The sequence below is a fragment of the Labeo rohita genome, chromosome 7 (genome assembly GCF_022985175.1).
Source record: "Labeo rohita strain BAU-BD-2019 chromosome 7, IGBB_LRoh.1.0, whole genome shotgun sequence".
Classification (NCBI taxonomy): domain Eukaryota; kingdom Metazoa; phylum Chordata; class Actinopteri; order Cypriniformes; family Cyprinidae; genus Labeo; species Labeo rohita.
The window spans coordinates 14,735,645-14,759,867 of NC_066875.1; the positions used below are offsets into that span (position 1 = coordinate 14,735,645).

Sequence of the window (24,223 nt, forward strand, 5' to 3'; positions counted from 1 at the left end):
CTAATGAAAGTTACTAGTGTTGCTACTTTCAGTGTGTTATTCCCCAACACTGCTGTAGAGGTAAAATCATGACAGGTACCTATAGGGGAAGTGTACATTCAAGGCATTAGGACTGTGCCTATGGGCTGTGACAGAAATGGTCTGGCAGACTCAGAGTTGAAAGGGATGTAAAGAAGTGCGCTGTCATTTACACACTTCCTCTGAAACCTGTCTTAGTCAGTCCATCAATCAATCAATCATTTGACACAGTTAGAAGTGTGCAGATGAGTATGATCAGTCTGGACTGACAAAGAACCCACGTGATGGTAGAGAGACCATGTGGTTGTTTATCCTTAACAAAGTCTGACAGATATTTCATTTGTGACTCACCTACAAATCTTAATCTGAAGATGAGAAACAGGAAAGCTTTTGGCCTGCGTTCTTATCTTACAAGCTCTTTAAACAGTTATTTTATGACCTACTAAATTTCTGCAGCATCTCACTGATGCAGTCAGTCAGCATCTTGGGTGTAAATAAGCAACTGAGGGTGTTTTTTGGCAAGCAAATTTGTGTGTCAAATACATAAGAAATTTTTAATTAGCCTGCTATTTCTCTGTTCTAGTATTGAGCATTTAAATTGTTAAAATATTTCTAATTTATATAAACATACACAGGTGCTAAATTAGTTAGAATGTCTCTTTTGGTTAATTTATTGCTTCATTTTAAAAGGTTTTACAAAAATATCTAAGCAAACATAAAACTAACCCCCAAATTTCAAAATGTCAAATCAATACGAAAAGCCTACAAGTCTAGAAATTGGTGAGCAACAAAGCAGCTAATTAATATTCATAAGCCCTCTTTTTATACTGTGACATCAGAACCTGCCCACTCTAAAACTATTTTCAGTGCCACCGTCTGCATGATATAAAGTACAATCGTGTCTTGTGAGTTGCTCACGTCATCAGTGTGTAGTGCCAACTCTCTCCAGACCTCTTTACGCATTCTAAATTTGATGTGACATACCCTCCCATGATGGTCCTGCTTCTTCGATTAAGTTCTAAAGTGTCTCTGCTCTAGATGAGCCAGTTATTAGCACATTCAGCCAAGCTAATGCATTTTAAATAATACATAAAACATGCTGATTAGTGTATGGAGAAGCTCCCTGAGGATTGCCGGGAAAGGGTTTAGAGGCTTTTCCCTTGGCGGAGGCATGAGACACAAAAGAGGGCTCACCAATTCTATTAGTCACAGTGGCTGCAGTTCAAAGATGCTCCACGCTTCATTCAGTCACTCTTCATTAATTTGACAGCTTTTGAGGCCATTTATAAGCCAGGAATATGTGTGTATGTGTGTGTGTGGTAGGAAGGGTTTCTAAAGATAGAGTGCTTAATTGCCCTTAGGATTGAGACTAGAGCAATGTTTAATTGAAGTGTCTGCTAACGTCACTAAAATCACGTGCGTATAGGAAAAGGTGTGAAGAGGTTTTATCACCTCAAGCTGCTTCTTAGTCACTATAGACATAAATACAAACTTTAAATATTTAGTAAGTGATGGATGAAGTAACTGATGTTTATATGGAAGCCTGTGGTTGTGTTTTTCCATCTCAAACCATTGCAAATTTATAGGCTTCTTGACATGATGGCGCATGACATGTTTTGATCATATCATTAAGACTCTGGTTGTATTTCTTCCATCTCAACGTGTTTGCGCGTGTGAAAGTGTGTTTGTGTGTACGCCTGTGGGAGAAGATTGCCCACTCTTATCAGTGTTTGTCCAGTGGTGTGTAACGCACCACGTCTGGTTATCTGAGTTTATCTGGATGAGCTGATTGGCAGAGATAGAGCCGTGGATGCATGAGTGAGTCACCGTAGGTCCTGCCGCATGAACCTTTCCAGCCTATTATGACGAGTGAGTCTCAAATACACCCACAGACACATATGTTGACCATGCCTGGGGCTGTGGTGGTGTATGTGTATCCAGGTCAGAAGACATAGCATCATTAGCCTTTTAAAAAATGCTAATGCATTATGGGTAACGCCCCAAGTCAGTATTAGGGAGCGAATCTGTGCCAACTTGTATTTAGCCACTGGAAGTGACAGAACAACAGTAGTAATGTTTAGAGATGATGCATCAATGCGGTATATAACTACAACGCAGTGTAATGAAACATGAGTGGCCTAAACAGGTGCAACATGCCGGACGTCATATTGAATTTAACACTGATCAAAAATTAGGCTTTGAGGGATATATTTAGAGTCTTTACAGTGGCATGCACTGTATGCTTCTAGATCATAATTTTCCAAACTCAGAACTGTTATGAAGTGTTTGTCTAATGAAAGTTGTTTTTACTGAAAGATATTTTGTCAGCAGAACAATCAGTATGTTGTTACATAACAGTACAATCCACTTTTGTCCAATGATCCAATCTAATGAACCAATAACATGTAATTTGTGGATGAGATTTCAGTTTGGGTGGGTGTAAGCATTATGACACCACAAAAATAAAAACCAACATGTCCCATCAAGACATAATATCTTGACGATTGTTTACTGTTGCTTTTTCATAGCACGTCTGGTTGGGACTAGTCTCAGCCTTTCAGACAAAACAGCTATAGACTGCCAATTCTTTATCCACCACACTCACATCTGATGCTTATCTGATGCTAAACTGGAAACATTTTGGAAAAAATCTAAATCTGACTGGCTGATATCTAGTCTGCTAGGAAACAAATAGGTATTTAAATACTGGTATTTAAAGACTGTGACAAGTGTGTCACATAAATGCTAGATTTCAAAACATTTGTAAAAGGCAAACATCATGTTTTGAAATCAAGTGAGTTAGAAGGGTTAGAAATATTATTCAAATAAATTTAAATATATAGAGTTTTGTATGAGGCACTTATACATTGAATGCAAAAGAAATGAATGTAACAGATGTTACAGATGAATGTAAGAAAAAGTATTTTTTTTTCTTGGCTGACCCTTTGCCAGCATATGAAAGGATTGCAGAGTGATCTCATTTTATTAGCTGTATGTCCTCTTACATCTCACATTATAATGTAAGATAAGGTGAATACATCACTGAAAAAGCAATATCAACAACATATGAGGGTAAATATGAAAGTGCAGATGCTCACATCACAGCCAACTGATTATAGTATCTGCATCATCTGAACTGCTTGTGGGCACTAAAAGGGGAAACATGCTCCAACAGATGTGTACTTTGAGCGTCTGATTGGAATGGGTGTTGATAAAGTGCACACCATTGAAATAAATGGTGCTTATTTGTTTTAGATGGATTTAAATTCTGAAAAACAAACTTCAGATCATTTAAATGCAGATTGTAGTGCCATTATTCCCAATGCTTTAACATACATGCTGATCTTAAAGGGGTCATCGGATGCTAAGTTCACTTTTACATGTTGTTTGAACATTATTGTGTGTTGGCAGTGTATGTAAAAATCTACCCTATAATGATAAAAATCCATGCAATGGTTTTTAATTAATCTGTAAAAGTAATCTTCCCTTTTTCAAATCGAGCCATTCTCAGATGCCTGTCGTTGTGGCGTCACACCGACAGAGGCCGCTCCCACGATGGTTTATTAACATGAGCGTTTTTACCTCAGATCAGCTGTAACAGTCCGCCCTCTTTGTTTCGATGCCAGAGCAGGGATGTAAGTTAGACAAGAATATCTCCGATTGAGCGATTGAGGTGTTGTGTTGCTGGATGTAATAATGAACGTGGTGGTCGTCATTTACTCCCGACATCTAAGCTGCTGAAGATGCAGTAGATTACGTTTGTTTGTGAAGGGAATGTATCTACATATATCCGTCTATGTTCGCGCAAATCATTCATGATCCAGCTTCACTTACAGCAGATGTGAGTATAAGTTTTTTTTTTATGAATCTCTGCAACTGCCTTTCCTAATAATGTGCTAGTTAGCAAGTTTAGCGGCTAAAGTTAACAGACTCGTCTCTCCACAGAGAGAAGAGAGGGGCGGGGCGAGCAGAGCTCATTTGCATTTAAAGCAGCCTCGACCAGAATGAGATGATTTTTGCAGAGCTTATTTTGGCAAGGTAAAAAGGGTGTTGTTTTACACAACCATTGAGAATTTTTAACCAAAGTATATTATAGACTTTATATTAAGACCCTGAAGAATCATATCAACTTGTGGAAAATGGGCATCCGATGACCCCTTTAAACGAATGGCGTATGGCTGTTTTTAAAACTACAGTCCATAACTTTTGGCACTCTAGCGGTTAATAAACAGAACTGCATGCGTCTTGCAGAAGAACACTTTAGCAGGAGCTACTTCTCCACAGCAGTTCCTACTAGAACCAGTGTGAAATAAAATATAAAAACTTATTATATATTATACTCATTATTGCTTATTACGTAAATTCTGTAAATTTTGCTGACGAAACAAATTACGGACTGCAGCTTTAAGTACTTTTGTCATATTACAGCTAAAAAGCTAATAAATACTAATGGAAGGAGAACTTCCCTGTATTTTTTTTTCAAAGTTGTATATAAGATAGATTATTAGAGCACATTTCAGTAGAAAATACTATTTCAGTATTTTGATCTAAAAATGTCATATTTAATTAAATGTGTTGCTTGCCATTTCTTTGTAATTATTTGTTAAAGTTTCTGAGCGTAAATTGCACACCTTTTTTTTAGTGTAGCTGTAAGAACTACTGTACATGAACTAGCAACAAACTTTCTAGTTACTTAGCAACTTCAGCAAGGCAGGAAGTACATGGGGAGGATTATTTTTTTTTAATTACTGGAGCATTTATGTCAGTGATCACACTTTTAGACACTAATATCAGAAATATATCCTTGTTGCCTGGTGTCTCTGCACTAAAATATCATGTGGCCCCATGGTTTTGTTTGAAGAAAATTTAAAGCAGACTGCAGATGTCAAGTCACACTTACAAAGTGTAGTTGCTTTCATTCAGAGTCACAAAATAAATCATAATGTAGACTTTATTATATATTTTATCTGTTCTACTAAGACAGAATTAAAGTGAACTGTTCAAATCTTTTTCTCTGTGTTAAACTGAGGCCACACGTTGAGCTCTCTTACATGGAAATGCTGCCAGTGCTGACAAACAGCGTTTGATCATTCATTTTTGGACTTCACAGTGCGTCAAAAGGGTTTGTCTGTCTGTCTGTGTGTGTGTGCCAGAGAAATAGTAAATCAAAGTAAATCTGCCCTCAACTGTACAAGCAGGATGTCTGTCCTCAGTAACCATGCCATTTAAAAATTAAGCAAAAGACTCTCCTGTGACCTCAAGACTGTAGATGTGTGTGTGCGTTTGTGTGTGTGCATTATAGTAAATCAGTCTGACTCTGTGTGGTTTCTTTTCTGAGCAACTCTTTCAGCACAAGAAGACGTAAACGCCACAGCTACTACTGAGAAAGTGCCTGGCAAATGACAAGCTTTACTCAGCCTTAAACCTTTTGTCTCTTATCCTGTCTTTCACACATATACACAAACTTTGTGACGGATGCACACAAAGCTATTCTCTCAATCTCTTGAACTGTCTCTCTCACTTTATCGTATCCTCTTACCTTCTAATTTTCTTTCTCTCTCACACTACTCTCTATGTGTGGTTAGAGATTATTCAAAAACAATGCCACTGTCACTCTCAACAGCAACAACACAAAACACTTACGTTTTTCCTCATCTGAAGGTGTCTTGGATAATACCATCTGCTAAATGACTAAACGTAAAATACTCAATTATCTAGGGATCATTACTATGTGAAATGAAGTGACAGTTCTCAATGAATTCTTAAACACCATTCTTGATCTAATGAAGGCTTATTTGTCTTAAATTGCTGGGAGTCCCACTCATGTATTCCTGAGCAAAAAAATTTAAAGGGTAAATCTTGTTTATGCAGTACATTTTTATGTTCCCTGCCTTATAATAATGAATAAAAATATTAAACTTACAATTTTTTTTAAAGGGGTCTTATTATGCTCTTTTACAAAGTCTTGATTTTTTTTGGGGCTGTACAAGAACATGCTTTCATGCTTGATAGTTCAAAAAATGCATTTTTTTTCACATAATTTACATTATTACAACACCTTTCTCCCAGCCTGGCACAAATGGCTTGATTAGATCTGGGTTTGATGAAGGCCCGCCTTCCGAAAAGCGAAATGTGTTGTGATTGGTTAGCTGTCCCACAGCATTGCGACTGGCGAACAGCTTAGACTGATGAAGAGAAACACTCGTCTATGCTGTTCTAAATCTAAATCTTGGGAGTGCCAAGATTTTTAATATAACTCTGATTGCATTCGTCTGACAGAAGGAAGTCATATGTACCTAAGATGCATAGGGTGAGTAATATAATACAGTAGCGTTGGGTCCTATCGTCAGCCTGCCAGATTGCCGATACATGATATTATCGTGCTAATTTAATTATTTGCATATTTAGTTTCATTGCCTGAACCCAGCTCCAGCATAAGGCTAAAAGCAGCCTAACATTATCAAAGAACATCATCACTGATTAGCCTTGCCTTGTCTAGTGCAAGTTTATACATTTTAAAAAAAGGCAGGATTTATTTTAATGATATTCTAATGGACTGCATTGTGACATCATAACATGTGGAAAACAACGCTGTAGTCCAAAGGAGCCATTTGTTGTAGTTCTTGAAAAGGGATTTTTAAAAAACTAAATATTTCCCATTGGAGTGGACTTTGAGATTTGTAATTCTGTAGATCTTTTTATGCCTAAACATACACACCTCACACTGGCTAAAATTCAAAAAGTGAAAAAGCATAATAGGACCCCTTTAGAGATAGAAATCATGTTACTTTGTTTTCTTTATTAATGATTTTAAATAAAAAAAATAAAATAAATAACATTTACAAACAAAATATATTTTCTTGGGAATATTCAGACAGTGACAGCAAACCATGAAACACACTTTGTTTTCATTAAACTGTGTGATCTCACCTTTGACCTGAAGGGCTCAGGGAATCCTCCGTGTGGTATTCCAATGTGTCCTTGCAGGAACTCCACAACAGACAGAGGGAAGGAGAGCTCATCTGCTCTGTCTTCTACCTCAGCCCGAGAGAGAGAGTTCTGCACCATAAACTGAGCTAGATCACCCACAATCTTAGAGGAGGGGGTCACCTGAAGAAACAAAAGTGAGATAAATTATGTCCAGAAAAAGAGTTCTTCATTTCTCTTCATTCAAACTTTTAAAACCAACTCACACAGCACATTTCAAAGGAATATACTGCAAACTGAAACTCGACTTCCTTAGTCAGCTAGATGTGTTCACCCTGCACACGATTCTACTGACAAATTGAGCATAATAATCAATTCACATTGCAATGCTACAAACCCTAAGAAGAAAACATGAACCATAAGAACATAATTCATAACAATTCAATAAATCAAAAGAGGAATTGATTTGTGGAGAGGTCAGATTGAAACAAGTTATGCTCTTTTTAAGGAACAGCTTACCTATCATTTACTTGCACTCATGTTGTTCCAAACCTGCACAACTTACATTTTTTTTTCTACGGAACACGAAAGAATGAAGAATATTTTGAAGAATGAAGAATATTTTTGAAGAATATTTTGGTTACAGGATTCACCGAAAAGATCTGAATCAAAAGAAGGATTAGTTTTCGAAGACTTGGAATACAGTGCACAAGATACAGGTGCATCTCAATAAATTAGAATGTCGTGGAAAAGTTCATTTATTTCAGTAATTCAACTCAAATTGTGAAACTCGTGCAATAAATAAATTCAGTGCACACAGACTGAAGTAGTTTAAGTCTTTGGTTCTTTTAATTTTGATGATTTTGGCTCACATTTAACAAAAACCCACCAATTCACTATCTCAACAAATTAGAATATGGTGACATGCCAATCAGCTAATCAACTCAAAACACCTGCAAAGGTTACCTGAGTCTTCATGGGGAAGACTGCTGATCTGACAACCAGAAGATCTGACTCTCCAGAAGACAACCATTGACATCCTTCACAAGGAGGGTAAGCCACAAACATTCATTGCCAAAGAAGCTGGCTGTTCACAGAGTGCTGTATCCAAGCATGTAAACAGAAAGTTGAGTAGAAGAAAAAAATGTGGAAGAAAAAGATGCACAACCAAGAGAACCATAGCCTTGAGAGGCTTGTCAAGCAAAAACGATTCAAGAATTTGGGTGAACTTCACAAGGAATGGACTGAGGCTGGGGTCAAGGCATCAAGAGCCACCACACACAGACGTGTCAAGGAATTTGGCTACAGTTGTCGTATTCCTCTTGTTAGGCCACTCCTGAACCACAGACAACATCAGAGGTGTCTTATCTGGGCTAAGGAGAAGAAGAAATGGACTGTTGCCCAGTAGTCCAAAGTCCTCTTTTCAGATGAGAGCAAGTTTTGTATTTCATTTGGAAACCAAGGTCCTAGAGTCTCGAGGAAGGGTGGAGAAGCTCATAGCCCAACTTGCTTGAAGTCCATTTGGGGTGCAATGTCATCTGCTGGACACAAGCTGTGTTTTTTGAAAACCAAAGTCACTGCACCCGTTTACCAAGAAATTTTAGAGCACTTCATGCTTCCTTCTGCTGACCAGCTTGGTGCTGATTTCATTTTCCAGCAGGATTTGGCACCTGCCCACACTGCCAAAAGCACCAAAAGTTGGTTAAATGACCAGCACGGTGTACTTGACTGGGCAGCAAACTCACCAGACCTGAACCCCATAGAGAATCTATGGGGTATTGTCAAGAGGAAAATGAGAAACAAGAGACCAAAAAATGCAGATGAGCTGAAGGTCACCGTCAAAGAAACCTGGGCTTCCATACCACCTCAGCAGTGCCACAGACTGATCGCCTCCATGCCACGCCAAATTGAGGCAGTAATTAAAGCAAAAGGAGCCCCTACCAAGTATTGAGTACATATACAGTAAATGAATATACTTTTCAGAAGGCCAACAAGTCACTAAAAATGTTTTTTTTTATTGGTCTTATGAAGTATTCTAATTTGTTGAGATAGTGAATTGGTGGGTTTTTGTTAAATGTGAGCCAAAATCATCACAATTAAAAGAACCAAAGACTTAAACTACTTCAGTCTGTGTGCATTGGATTTATTTAATACACACGTTTCACAATTTTAGTTGAATTACTAAAATAAATGAATTTTTCCACGACATTCTGATTTATTGAGATGCACCTGTATATGTACCACTTCCATGATTGCTTCATTTAGCTTCATAATACTGGCCATTCTATTCAGGATACTCTAAAAATTCACCTTCTGTTTTACACAACAATGTAATTCATATGAGTATGAAGCAACATGAGAGTAAGTGATTTTCACTGTTGAGTAAATTGTTCCTTGAAATGTGAACAACACCAAATAATCAGAAAAAAAATTTCAAAATCTATTTTAGACATCCATTAAAGGTCATTCAGATTCAGCCAATAAAGTGAATGTAAGAAGAGTTAAGGATTCAGGCGAGAGATGGAAAATGACAAAAGAAACCAAGAGAACAAAACAAGAGAGTGGGAGAACTGTATGAAAATAAGAGAGCCATGAGGATTTGAAAGGAGGAAAGACACACAAGGTGAATAAAGGGAAAAAGCAAGAGATTCATGGAAGGAATAAAATGTTAAATGTCACGCCATTTTTCTTTCACATAAATAGTTTAGCACTCTGCGAAAAATACCTTATGTATAGCAAAACTGCTGTCAACTTTTCAGCTTGCTGTGTAGGCTAGATACACTTTGAAAGTGTTGTTTGTAAAAATGTACCATAGTTCAGTATTGGCATATCAGATATTTTAATGATTCTAACTTGGTTCTCCAAGGTATTTCAAAGGATATCATTGTATTACCATGGTATTACTATGTGTCCAAAAAACATACACAAAGTACCGAACTGTAAACACTCCACGACTGGATGGTTGGCAGTAGGTCATTTAGGATTAAGTTTTGTAATAGAGTCCAAAACAAAGGTTACGCAAGGTTAAATTGTTTAAATACAAAGCCACAGACATGACATGTGCAAAGACTTTTTGAGAGCAAAGGATTTAGCAACAACCCCACAGACCCTGAGTGACTCGAGCACCGCTGGGACTGTAGAGGATAACGCAGTGAAGACCTCCAAACTCTGATGTGAGCAATTATAAAACTTCTTATGCACATGAATGTCAACATTACAAACCTTTACATAAGTTACATGTGTTCTTTGAACAATATTAAAATTCTGACACTCTTGCATAACCCTCTTCTGCTTCAGAAGTTTAGTCATCTCAGCCAGGGAATACTACTCATAGAGAAATGACTCGGTGGAAGATGAGTACTTAACTGTCTGGATAATCAAATGTGATTTCACTAAATTAAGCGTGAACGTTTCCTTCATCCTGCCTCAGTCATTTGAAGTCAAGATGCTGGAGCTCATGTTAAATCAAATCCTAAGAACTCATGTTGGCTGGGGTGCTCCTGCTTTGTCATTTGACATGAAACACTGGTTGTGTTCAGAACAGCAGAGTACTGTACTATTTTGTTATTGTGGGTATTGCTTACAATTGTAATTAGTGTTATAATGTTCATAATGTGGGATACTATTTTGTATTAAAAAAAAATATATATATATATATATAGTCATAATGTTTAGAAAATAAACTCATAATAGGCCTTTTTAAAGTAGTGTTCCAAAATAATACTACTTTATTCTCTCAAATGTTAATTACAAACACTAATATTTTACATTTTAAAATACCTGTTTTCTATTTTAATATACAGCGCACAGCCCCTCTGAAACTTAAATTCAGCAATTACTCTTTATTTAGAAGACATGTCGGGGTTCTTTAGAGATATAATATTCCAGCAAGTCTGCTTCATCAGTTACCAAAGAAGAATGTTCAAACTATTCAGGAAAATACAATTATTTTATCAAAGTGATAAAATACTGTGTTGCAAAAATGAGTACACCCTCCTGAAAGTTACTAAATAAAACTAAATAAAAATTTCTGGTTTAACTTTAAGGCAAGTTTTGATCAAGAGGTAAGTATGTCAAACCAAAACTGTTAAAGATATGTTTAAAGTGTTAAAGACTGTTAAAGACTTAATGCTGACAACAATGAAACCACTTAAGAGAGAACTGTCAGGAGATTTATTTCTTAGCATAAAAGAGGACCGTGATACATAAGGAATACCAAATTATTGTTTTAAGTGTGAAAATATAGCAATAGTAACACAGAAATTCAAAAACAATGGACTTGTGAAAAGACCCCTGAAATAAATAGGTCTTCACTTGAAGCTTTCATTTAGTGCTAAGTGAGTTTTTGCTAGAAAAAGAGCAGGACAAATACCAAGAAATGTCTCAGAGCAGGCAAAAGCTACGAAAAGAGTAAGATGCAGCCTGCAGAAGTGACATGTATGGTTGTTTTTCCAAACCAGAACTACCTACTGTAGCCGAAGCACAATAAACTCATGTAGCTTTTTCCAAGGCCCATATTTACACAACATAGACTTCTGACACTTTGTAGAATTAAATCTAGGGTGTATTAATTTCTCCAATCCCTCATTCAAACAAAATTGGATAAGTTACTTATTTTGTTTCTGTTTTTATTAAGAATATGTTTAATACATTTCAATTTTGCCATCTGTCTATGAATTATATTGGTGATCATTTAAAAAAAAAACATCTTTTATATTTAATGAGAGGGGGTGTACTCATTTATGCTGTACACTGTATTATAAAAAAATCATGGTAAAGCTGTATTTCTTGTAGTCATTACTCCTGTCTTGATTGTCACATAATCCTTTGTAAATCATTCCAAAACGCTGGTGCTTAAGCATTTTTTATTATTATCAATTATTATAATCATTATTATCACTAATTTGAGATCTTTTAAAGTATTAATTTCTTTCATACCTACATAAATACATACATACATAATGGCCTCAAACATTTAAATAGTGAACAACTAATGGAACTAATGGACAACTGTAATGGACAAAATGTAAATATTAACGCAGCACAAAAATGGCATTCACAGCATACCTGTTGTATGTCCCATCTTCATTTTTCCCTACAATCCCATCTGTAACGTACAGCTATTTTCTCTGCATCATCAGCCAGTTTTGATTTAATTTCCGCTACTTTCACATCTGATTTTGCAGCAAGGTCTTCTCTCTTAGGATTTTATCTGTTGTGTTTTTTTTCTCTTCAAAACATTCTTTTAACTTTAACTTTATCCATTTTTAATATAACCATGATGTTATACTCTTAACTATCTGTTTAGCTAAATAAACAAAAACATTGCACATTATTGCATCATACCTTGCTGGGAAACAAGTAAGTGAAAAGAGTTCTTAGTATATATACATTTTTCAGAAATTAATTTCAGGTCCTGGTACAGAACATGATTCCTACAATAGAACGTTTAACGAAATATTCAAAATACACTTAAACAACCAATGTAGCCAAAAGAAATCCAAAAGAAAGCATGTTTCTGGTGAAAGATTCAAATTATGAGGATGCTGCCCTCAGTTACTGAAAAAAATCCTTTAACTTCTGCCTTGGAATAGAGAGAAAAATCAATGGGTTGTTAATTAAGTAGAGGATTTGTTAAGTACCCAGACACAATGCAAAACTCGGTCAGGCCAAGCCACTGTGATGGAGGCTGTCGGAGAAAGTGTTATAAGATGAGACTGAGACGGGATTAAGAGGGGATCAAACACACACACACACACACACACACACACACACAGTAATCCTCATGCCCGTCAGTGTCTCCTCTTACTGCTTTTCTGACGTACTGTAATCCTTCTGTGTACATCTCAGTTGCTCTCTGCTTCTGTCTTTCAGTCTTTCCTTCCCCCCCCCCTCTCTCTCACACACACACACACACACAGGTCTAGAAGTGTTTACTCTCTCCTGTGTTATTGTGCAGGGTATCTCCAGCTAACTGACAGGGTACATCTGTTTGGCCATCGGCATGGACAGCGAGCGCTTTGAACTCAAGAGAACGGTTTGTGTGTGTCAGTGCTTGCTGCTGCTTCAAAAGAAACAGAATTAGTGGAGTGTGTGTACGTGTGTGCTGGTGTGGATCTCAGTAAACCAGATAGCGAGAAAGAGCAAGACATGAAGGTTGTGTTCAGAACGAAAAAAGAAAAACTAGCATAATGCTTACTGTGCAAAATATACACTCTGCTGCCTAATATTTAGATATTTTTAAATGTGTTTTGAAAGGCTACATTTATTTGATAAAAAAAAAAAAAACAGTAAAATTGTGAAATATTATTAGAATTATTAGAAATATTATTAGAACTGATTTCAGTTTTAATATTTTTTTTTAATCTAATTTATTCCTGGCAGCCATTACTCCTTCATTACTTTCTTCTTCAGCGTCGCATGATAATTCAGAAAAATTTTTAACATGCTGATTTGGTGCTCAAGTAACATTTCTTATTATGATGAATGTCAAAAACAGTTGTGCTAGCAAATTTTTTTGTGGTAACTGATACATTTCTTTCAGGACTCTAGCATTTATTTGGAACATAAATCTTTTTTGTAGCAATGTGAAAGTCTTTACTGTCACTTTCCCTTTTTTACTTTTGGCAAATAATAAAACTTTGCCCTAACATCTGGTGAAGGATATCACTCTTGGTTCATTCATCATATCAGAGATGGTTTTAAACAGCACATTCTAGGCAAATGTACACTGTGTGCAGAATTATTAGGCATGTTGATATTCTGGTCATATTTTTTTTCCAAACGCATTTTACCAATTCCAAACCACATCAGTCTTAATAACTACTGTTAATTTTGTGTTTAATCATTTATATGTGATATATAATTGTCCGTGAAGGCTGGAAGTGAAAAACTCCTTATATTCAGGTGTGCAGAATTATTAGGCATGTTTTCGTTTACAGCTAAAATGAGCCAAAAAAGAGATTTAACCCAGACTGAAAAGTCCAAATTATTAAATGCCCATGAGAAGAATGCAATACTAATGCATTACAAGAATTTGCAAAGTTAAGGCTTGACCATTGGACAGTGAAATGCTTGTTGAGTCTGCATGGTCAGAAAAAACAGGTGGAGAAGAAAAGATGCATGTTAACTGCAAAAGAATTAGGAATTAAGGTGAAGAATTAGGTGTGACACCATCAGGAACCGTTTCCAGTTCTCCAGCGCCACCATTTTCCAGAACTGCAACCTACCTGGAGTCTTCAGAAGTGCAATGTGTCAGGTTCTCAGAGACTTTGCTTGGTAAAAAATCCTAAAAAATGCCCCTTACTTAATAAGAATAACAAGCTGACGTGTTGTGAAATACATGAAGACAGTTTTTTTATATGCTTTAGAGACAGATAAGTTGAGAGTGACTCTTGAAGGACAAGCATCACATCCTCTTGTGCCTCTGATTCAAGAATTTATCTTCCAAAATCTGGCAGTAAGTTTTGGGAGTTCATGTTTAGTCTCTTATCCTGAAAAGTCTGACTTGCAGAGATGGACTAAAATGAACTCCCAAAACTTACTGCCAGATTTTAGAAGATAAATTCTTGAATCAGAGGTACAAGAGGATGTGATGCTTGTCCTTCAAGAGTCACTCTCAACTTATCTGTCTCTAAAGCATATAAAAAAACTGTCTTCATGTATTTCACAAGACGTCAGCTTGTTATTCTTATTAAGTCAGGGGCATTTTTTAGGATTTTTTACCAAGCAAAGTCTCTGAGAACCTGACACATTGTACTTCTGAAGACTCCAGGTAGGTTGCAGTTCTGGAAAATGGTGGCGCTGGAGAACTGGAAACGGTTCCTGATGGTGTCACACCTAATTCTTCACCTTAATTCCTAATTCTTTTGCAGTTAACATGCATCTTTTCTTCTCCACCTGTTTTTTCTGACCATGCAGACTCAACAAGCATTTCGCTGTCCAATGGTCAAGCCTTAACTTTGCAAATTCTTGTAATGCATTAGTATTGCATTCTTCTCATGGGCATTTAATAATTTGGACTTTTCAGTCTGGGTTAAATCTCTTTTTTGGCTCATTTTAGCTGTAAACGAAAACATGCCTAATAATTCTGCACACCTGAATATAAGGAGTTTTTCACTTCCAGCCTTCACGGACAATTATATATCACATATAAATGATTAAACACAAAATTAACAGTAGTTATTAAGACTGATGTGGTTTGGAATTGGTAAAATGTGTTTGGAAAAAAAATATGACCAGAATATCAACATGCCTAATAATTCTGCACACAGTGTAGTAGGCCTTCAAGGCCTTCCATGCATAAAGAAAATTCACATACTGTACAAAGTATAAATAATGCATAAGGCTACTACTTTCTTTCAAAAATAGAATGTGGCATGCTATTCTGAACATAACCTGAGTGAGAGAGAGAGAGAGAGAGAGAGAGAGAGAGAGAGAGAGATGGCAACAGCAATAGGAATATAAATAGAGCATCAACACAAGTTCCCAAAGTCCAGCCCATTTCCCCCAACCCATGTACTAAATCTAAATGGAAGAGAAATGGCGTGGGAAAAAAGACAAAGAGTGTGAATTGAATAACAATCACATGCAGATAGACTGGAGGTAAATAGAAACTTCTATTAGGAGAATCCCAATAATTGATTGCCCTGAGCGGAAGACTGAACCAAGCGATGCCAGACACATTTCAGCTGATCGGTTAATTCGGCCTTAGAGGCCAGAGCGCAGCACAGCAGAAGCCAGCATTGGCAGGTGACACTGACTGTTGGTATCAGGTTATGAGTCTGATCATCTGATAACTAGAACACTCACTATCACACCGTTCCTGTGACAGAAATCACCAGAACGTGTTCTGATGTTAGCCAAAGAAATGCTGGATGGTGGCAGAATGTCAGTTAATCAAGCTGAATGAGAACTATACTAGATCTTTGTTTCTAAAATAACAATTTAATAATATATAATTATTTTAATTTGAACAGAGGAAAGAATGAAGTCTGATTGTGATGAAATTGTTATTTTGTCTCCATGCACAATTTAGGGTACACTGCAGCATTTTTTTTTTTATGTTTTAAGTTAATTGTTAGGTTTGAATCAACAGGGGGATGAGAGCTTCGACTATATACTTGTGGAATATAAATGACAGTAAATCCAATAGAAAAGAAAAAGCCACTTTATTCACTGGCCTTCAAGGACACTCTTCAGTATGTAGAACAGGAAGAGAAAGAAAGAAAGAAAGAAAGAAAGAGTGTGGGTGACACATTTGGAATCAAAATTAGGTTTTTGGAGGTCTTACTTTGATAAGGTCTCCCAGCAGCTTGTTGGCTTCAGCGTAGGCTTTTTTCACCTCTTTGAACTTGTTACCGAGGCCCATGCTGTGGGCCTGGAAGTGTAGGTTGGTGTACTGGCCCCCTGGGATCTCATTTTCATAAACATCTGCATTACCAGACTTCATTGTTGCGGTGCAGTCGAAGGGAGCATACAGACCACGAGCCACTTCCCAGTACTCACTGTAGTCAAAGACTTTGTCCAGAGAAACACCTGCATAACAGAAGAAGTGTGTTACAAATGCAGCAATTTTATTGTAGAATAATAAGCCATATGGCTTCATATATATGGCTTAAGGCTTCACATAAGACAACAATTTCAATTTCAACCACAATACCCATGATTCAGCAGAGATTCATTGACCAATCAGAAACTGTGGTGAACAAAATGTCCCAAAACAGCTCTGCAGTGACTGCTCAGTCTCCAGAAGGAAACACAATGCACAATAAACAGCCAGGGGGTGAAAACATTTGAACAGGATGAAGATGTCCAAATTTTTCTTATTTTGTTGAAATATCTTTTTTTTTTTTCATTTAGTACTGCCCTTTGGAAGCATCAGAAGATACTTGAATGTTTTCTGAAAGATAAATTAAGTACAATTTACCTTGATCTTCATATTCAAAAAGTTTGCATTTTATGCATCGTGTTTCATTTAAACTTTTTTAATAGATGTGTTTGAGTCCCTCAATTGTCCTCAGTGTGAAAGGATGTATCTCAAAATCATACAGTCACTGGAAAGGGTTCAATTATGCAAAAGATGCTAGAAAACTGAAGAATCTGCGGGACCTGAAGGATGTTTCTGAAGAACAGCGCTCAGTTTAACTGTTCAGAACAAGGACTCATGAACAACAATCACAAAACAAAAAAACAGTCATAGATCATCCAGGTAACCACACACAGTACTAAGAACCAAGGGTTCCCAAACTTTTGAAGGGGGCTATTTTATATATATATACACACAGATCCAGCATAACATTATGATCACTAACAGGTGAAGTGAATAACGCAGATTATATCTTCATCACAGCACCTGTTAGTGGGTGGGATATATTAGGCAAGTCAACATTTTGTCCTCAAAGTTGATGTGTTAGAAGCAGGAAAAATGGGCAAGCGTAAGGATTTGAGCAAGTTTGACAAGGGCAAAATTGTGATGGCTAGATGTCTGGGTCAGAGCATCTCCAAAACTGCAGTTCCTGTGGGGTGTTCCCACTCTGCAGTGGTCAGTATCTATCAAAAGTGGTCCATGGAAGAAACAATGGTTGAACTGGCGACGTTGTGAAAGCAGGCTGGCCCATGTGGTCCGATCCAACAGATCAACTGAACTGTAGCTCAGATTGCTGAAGAAGTTAATGCTGGTCCTAATGGAAAGGTGTCAGAATACACAGTGCATCGCAGTTTGTTGTGCATGGGGCTGCATAGCCGCAGACCAGTTAGGATGCCCATGGTGACCCCTGTCCACTGCCAAAAGCACCATAAAACTGGACCATAGAGCAATGGAAGAAGGTGGCCTGGTCTGATGAATCACGTTTTCTTTTACATCACATGGGTGGCCCGGTCCATGTGCGTCGCTTACCTGGAGAACACATGGCATCAGGATGCATTATGGGAAGAACGCAAGATGGCAGAGGCAGCGTGATGCTTTAGGCAAACCTTGGGTCCTGCCATCCATGTGGATGTTACTTTGACACGTACCACCTACTTAAGCATTGTTGCAGACCATGTACACCCTTTCATGGAAACTGTATTCCCTGGTGGCTGTGGCCTCTTTCAGCAGGATAATGCACTCTGCCCCAAAGCAAAAATGGTTCAGGAATGGTTTAAGGAGCACAACAAGTTTGAGGTGTAGACTTGGCTTCCAAATTCACCAAATCTCAGTCCAATCGAGCATCTGTGGGATGTGCTGAACAAACAAGTCTGGTACATGGAAGCCCCACCTCGCAACTTACAGGACTTAAAGGATCTGCTGCTAACAATTTGGTGCCAGATACCACAGCACACTTTCAGGCATCTAGTGGAGTCCATGACGTGATGGGTCAGGACTGTTTTGACAGCAAAAAAGGGACCAACACAATATTATGAAGGTGGTAATAATGTTATGCCTGACTGGTGTATATATATATATATATATATATATACACACATAATTACCCTCAAAGCTAGTTTATTTTAGGTCATGAAAAAAAAAACATATTTCATATTTATTTTTTTAATAAGTAGCCACATAATTATCACCCCTATATGCAGGGGTCTGTACTGACCGTAGATTATCCTTTATTTAGTCAAAGTGTAGGCTGTTTACAAGCACCAACAATTTAACAATCAAAAATCATTCAAATGACATACAGGTTGCAGTTTTGGCTATAGCAGTTATTTAACCATATTACTATTTCAAATTCATAATATGAATTTTATATTCACACAAGCTGTGAGATTGCCTTTTTCAAATCTGTTTAAGAAGATACAGTAACTTCTCAGAGTAATTAGTGATTAGAGATACTTTTTTTAAGTTCTATTTAAAGCCAGATATACTGTATATTAAAGATGAGACAGTTAGGCTGAAACTATTAATTTAGTGAAACTAATCACCCTGTTCTTTCATATGCATTTAAGTGGTAGTGTTGGTAGCTCTGTCTTTCTCTTTTTGCTTGGGACATTTGACTGACAGATACTGTTGTCCTCATCTGACACATCTCAAAACACACCATCAATCCATCAATAAAGGCCCTGCATAAAGTCAGACTGTAATAATCAATGTGGATTTAATTAAGCCTGATGCCGAAAGAGTCATCTTTCCACTCTTCAGGCCACACAATCAGACACACACACACACACTCACACACTTTTATTTTTAACACACTTGTATGTCATCAGTGAGAAGCTCCCTGCTATTATAATGCTCCTGCTGGGTTTGCGTCACTCCAATAGACAATAATCACCAGTCCATTAAGTAAAGTCAATGTACATTGTGTGCTGTACTTAATGTACTACAGCAGATAATTGTCCCTAAATGCTTTAAAAGTGAATGTGTGCTGATGAATGTATATTGTACTATGTATGTATGTGTGCTTGCATGAGCTATAAATTACGATACAATTTTCTGATGGCTGATTATTTTTTTGCTGTGTATAGAGCTTTGGGCTGTCACAGAGACAAGTGTGATTTCTCAGGGCACCTATTTCAGAGATATCTGTCAGGTAATAGGGATATTCAATGCATGATATTCTAAAAAATGCTTACAGCAGATTTAAGACAAGACGCTAAAACACACAAGTATGCCATTCACCTTCTGGAAAAAAAGAAAGAAAGAAACCTAAGGTAGTTGCCTGGTCTCCCAGTGTGGCAAAGCCTGGTTAATCTGGTATGTTTTGATGGTTTTAGAGGGGTTTTCGGTACTTTCAGCTAAGACACCCACTTGGATCAGACTGGCAGCATGGGAGATAAAGCTTAAAATAATGTCATATTGTAAAACAATGTTGCATTATGAGATGAAAAATCACCCTGCATGTTATAAAGTCACACTGTGAGATACAAAATCACACTGTGAGACATAAAGTCACTATTGGAAGATATAAAGCTGCAATAATAAAAGTGCCAATTATGAGATACAAATATCTATGCAAAATCAGAAAAAGGCTTTTACATGGGAGTCCAGATAAGATCAGCAAACATTGGTTTGAGATGTTTTTTCTAGCAGGGAAAACACACAATGGTACAATTATATGACATAATTCTATACTTTCTGTTCTCTGACAAAAGCAAATACTAAAACTTCAGTGTTCTAAACTAAACAAAACTAAGCATTGCATTTTGTGTTGAGCTCTGAGGTCAGAATAGTTTGTTCATATTATGCTGGAATTTATTGACATCCGTGTAGACTGGCTCAACATTGCAAAGATTGTGTGTGTGTAGGAGAGAGAGAGAGAGAGAGAGAGAGAGACTAAAGAGACTGAAGACAAAGCAGAAAGCCTTTTAAAAGTGAACATAAAGGGCTTGCACAGGGATAAAAGGTTTGATTGTGAAAGTGAGTCCAAACTTGTCTTTCCACTGAGAATTGAAAGATGTAGAGAAAAAGTGACAGATGGAGAACGAAAGAAAAGTGTTAGTGGAAGCAGTGGGTTTGAAGACTGCATGGAAAAACATGGAAATGGAAGAAAAGGAACTTAAAGATATAGAAGGACAAAAACAAAACCAACATATAGGGACAGATGTGGGTAGGCGAGTGAGAATGGGCGAAAGGAAATAAAGGAAAAGATTAAAAAAAGTGAACTAAAAAGCCTGAAGGGAGAAAATGGGGGAAAGAATATTTGAGAGACAAAGTGTGCTAGAAAGGAAAAAAGAAAAGAGAAGAAAGAGCAAGAGAAACACTAAATATTGAACTCAGCCAGAGAACACAAATCAATAGCAGGGCAGCTGGAAAGGGAAATATACAAACAGAAATATAAACAAACAAAAAACAAATAAATAAATGTAAAAAAATAAATATAGAGAATAACAAATTAACACGACATGTGAAAGAGGCTTTGATAAGTGTACGGTACAATAGTGGGTACAATAAATGTGTGTGTAATGACTCATTCAGAGTCAGTGTGCTAAAGCTTTACCTGTGCTAGCTTGCTACACTGGCAACTAAATTAACCAATGCAATACACTAGAGAGAAAACCAATGACAGTAAGAGAGAGTGATGAGAGGGAATAAGGGATCTTCAAGAAACTAGAGGTCTTCCGTGACCAATTACCTCAACAGATGCGCTCATGAATAAAAAACTGTATACTTAACACACAAACACACAAGCTGAGGTGTTAGAAAAGCACAAAAGATATATAGTATGTATCTCTATACTCAATTCTAATCACACACATTTTCTAGCAATTTTCTAGCATTACATATATTTATATATCTCAGACTTTATATATATATATATATATTTATATATTTATATATACATATAAGACTTTAGTGTTTAGAATTGTTGTTTAAAATATAGAAAATAATATAAAAATATAATATAGAAATAACAAAAATTATTTTACTATATTCTTTTAAATGAACAACTGTTCCATCTGTTAAGATTGGCACAAACCTTTGCAGCCATTTTTTTTTTTTTTTTTTTTAAACAGAAATTTGCACTTTCAGTCACATGCCCAGAGCCAATGCATTAAACTACGGTTTGGTGGCATTCATGAACAGATTGCTTTGCTAAGCAACTGTGTATATCTAAATGAATATATAAATGTATAGCAGAGGAACAATCTGGAAATATTTCTTTTGTCTCTATATTTGTTGTTGTTTGATAAACACCACTGTGAATACAAAAATCTGAACGGTTATCTGAAAACATGTAAATGCTGTTTTCATTTCCTTTCTTTTCTGTGATAAGTGGGTGTAAGAAATGGAAGTTATATAAACGGAAATTGATGTAAAAACAATAAATAAAATCAGCATATAACAAATCGGCCTAATAATAAATCCAAAATGAAAAAAATATATATAATCTTCTGCATTTTCCTGCAACACTGCAAACCTGCAGCTTTAAAGTTTGTGTTCTTTTAAATCATCTAAGTGGTTGACACAGCAATCTTTGATTTGTCACAAGTCTTTACATTACATTAATCTGAAGGTCAGAGCGCATCATAGTAGAAGTTTGGAATGCAGTGAAACGCAAAACTTCTTTGTGCTTGGATTTCTGGACTCTGGCATTCACATTTGTATGAATGGAAGTCAATGGAATGAAAAGTGTATTGTGCTCACCCTTAAATGGGTAACGTGGGTACTTTTTTCTTTTGCAAGAGCCTTCTATGTGAAGTGAAAATGGCATTTTCATTCATCAGTGTTTGTATGCAATAATCATTTTATGCACGTGAAAACTGCACATAATTTTTGTGGCTAACATTTGTGCGGCTATGAACAGACCTTAAGGGTTAGGGATTTAAATAAAAGTTTTAAAGGTCAAGACGTAAACCTGCTCAATTTGTGTTGTGACATAAATAATACTGCAAATTGTGTAGCCTTTATATAGCAGAAAATTTTCAGTTTTCACTTAGTAGACATGAAAAAATCCTGTTGATGCGTTTGGGGACCAGTTCTTACTATTAACTATTAACTATGATTTAAACTCCTAATTTGCTGCTTTTTGATTATTAGTAAGGTAGTTAAGTTTAGGTATGGGGTAGAATTAAGGCATCTAAACATGGTCATCCAGAAAAAGGCATTTATATGTGCTTTATAGAATAAAGCAATAAGCCCCAAGGGGCCGCGGTTTACAGTGAATTAATAACAACTAAGGGGCGTTGTTAGCCATGAATGTAAAGCGGAGTTCACTGTAAAACATGGGTGCTCAATCCTGGTCCTGGAGATCGATCTTCCTGCAGAGTTCAGCTCCAACCCTGACCAAACACACCTGAACCAGCTAATTAGGACCTGAAGGAGCACTTGATAATTACAGACAGGTGAGTTTGACTAGGGTTGGAACTAAACTCTGCAGGAAGGTTGATCTCCAGGAACAGGGTTGGGCACCCCTGCTGTAAACAATTCACTGTAAACCACGACTTCACAGGGCTTATTACTTTTATAAAATGTTCATTCCATATACATAGTAAGGTTTCACAAAATAAAACTGAGGAAATAAATTGTAATAATGTCATTAAAAACATTATTCTTCCGCCAAACAATGTAATTCCTTAGAAACAGTTGTGGTTGCAACAAAGTGGTAAAGTAATTTACAACAGCTTTGAACATGGCTCAACCAATCAGAATCAAGGACCGGAACTATCCGTTTTATAAGTACTAATAAATAGCCAATAAGCTTGTAATAATAAATAATAGTGAGAATTGGTCCCTAAACTAAGGCTACGTTTACACTAGTGCATTTTCATAACAAAAGGCGTAACTTTTGCTACAGTTACACCTATCGTTTACACTACTTCGGCTTTTGAAAACAAAAGTGTGGCTGCCTACATTCGCTCTGCGTATCCTTGACGACCGTGTAAACAATAACATCATGCTCATTGTTGAACCCATAGATATGTATAGGTAGATTCTATCTATACATATCTATGGTTGTACCTGCATGAATGGTCATGTGACATGCATTTTCGGTTGTGTAGTGTAGACGGAGATCGTTTCTGAAACGCATTGAAAACGCTAGTGTAAACGAGGATCGTTTTCATTTTAAAACAAAAATGCACTAGTGCAAACGGGGCCTAAAGTGTTATAACAATCCCATTAACTTACAATGAAAGACAGGCCCCAGCCATATCTGGGGACCAGTATAGGAATAGTATAAATACTTGGGATTGGGGCTCTTCTGATGTTAGTCTGTGAGCAACTACCACACCAACCCCATCTACTGCATAGCAATTCTCCTGGCAACCACTCAGAACACCTTAGCAACCGCATAGCAACGTTCTGGCAACCACCCAAAAGTGGCATTGTGGTGGCAATGTTCGCATAAACAATCACCTCTCACATCTTCCAGGTAAAATGTAAAAACATAAAAACATTCCCCCCCCTTTTTCTTTAACTCTTTTGTTTTGCTTTGTCCATTATATCTATATCTATCTCTCTCTCTCACTCTCTCTCTCTCTCTTTCTATATATATATATTGTGTTTAAAGAGCGACATTGACAGATTGTTGTGTATGGTGTGGCTATATGAGAGACTGCTCAAGATTATACTCTGGAGAATTTGAAACTGCAGTGGTCATTATCTAACCACCCTGCCTCAGAGGAACCATATTTGGGGAATAGAAGAGGGGGAGAGAGGGAGGAAAAGGCTGGGAAGCGGAGCTGTATGATTTAACTTTGACTGTAATGAAGTGGAGGAAGAGGAAATAAATGTGTAAGTGCAGTTAAAAAGAAAATTGGGGAAAGGGAAGGGAAGATTCTCTACCTCTCTTTTCTTCTCCGTCATTAGTCTTTGTCCAAGGTGTGTCAACACAATCCCCTCTCTGCTACT

The 24,223-nt window shown here is 36.9% G+C and overlaps 1 protein-coding gene across 1 annotated transcript in view; it reads right to left on the reverse strand.

The window, feature by feature from the left end:
• The window catches only part of pcxb (pyruvate carboxylase b), a 203,517-nt gene that overhangs the window by 17,961 nt on the left and 161,333 nt on the right, over positions 1 to 24,223 (reverse strand). Inside the window, exons 17-18 of the mRNA XM_051114648.1 lie at positions 16,238 to 16,482; positions 6,949 to 7,128 (exon numbers count right to left, since the gene is read on the reverse strand). Coding sequence (XP_050970605.1) covers positions 6,949 to 7,128; positions 16,238 to 16,482 — 425 coding nt within the window. The remainder of the gene's footprint in view (positions 1 to 6,948; positions 7,129 to 16,237; positions 16,483 to 24,223) is intronic.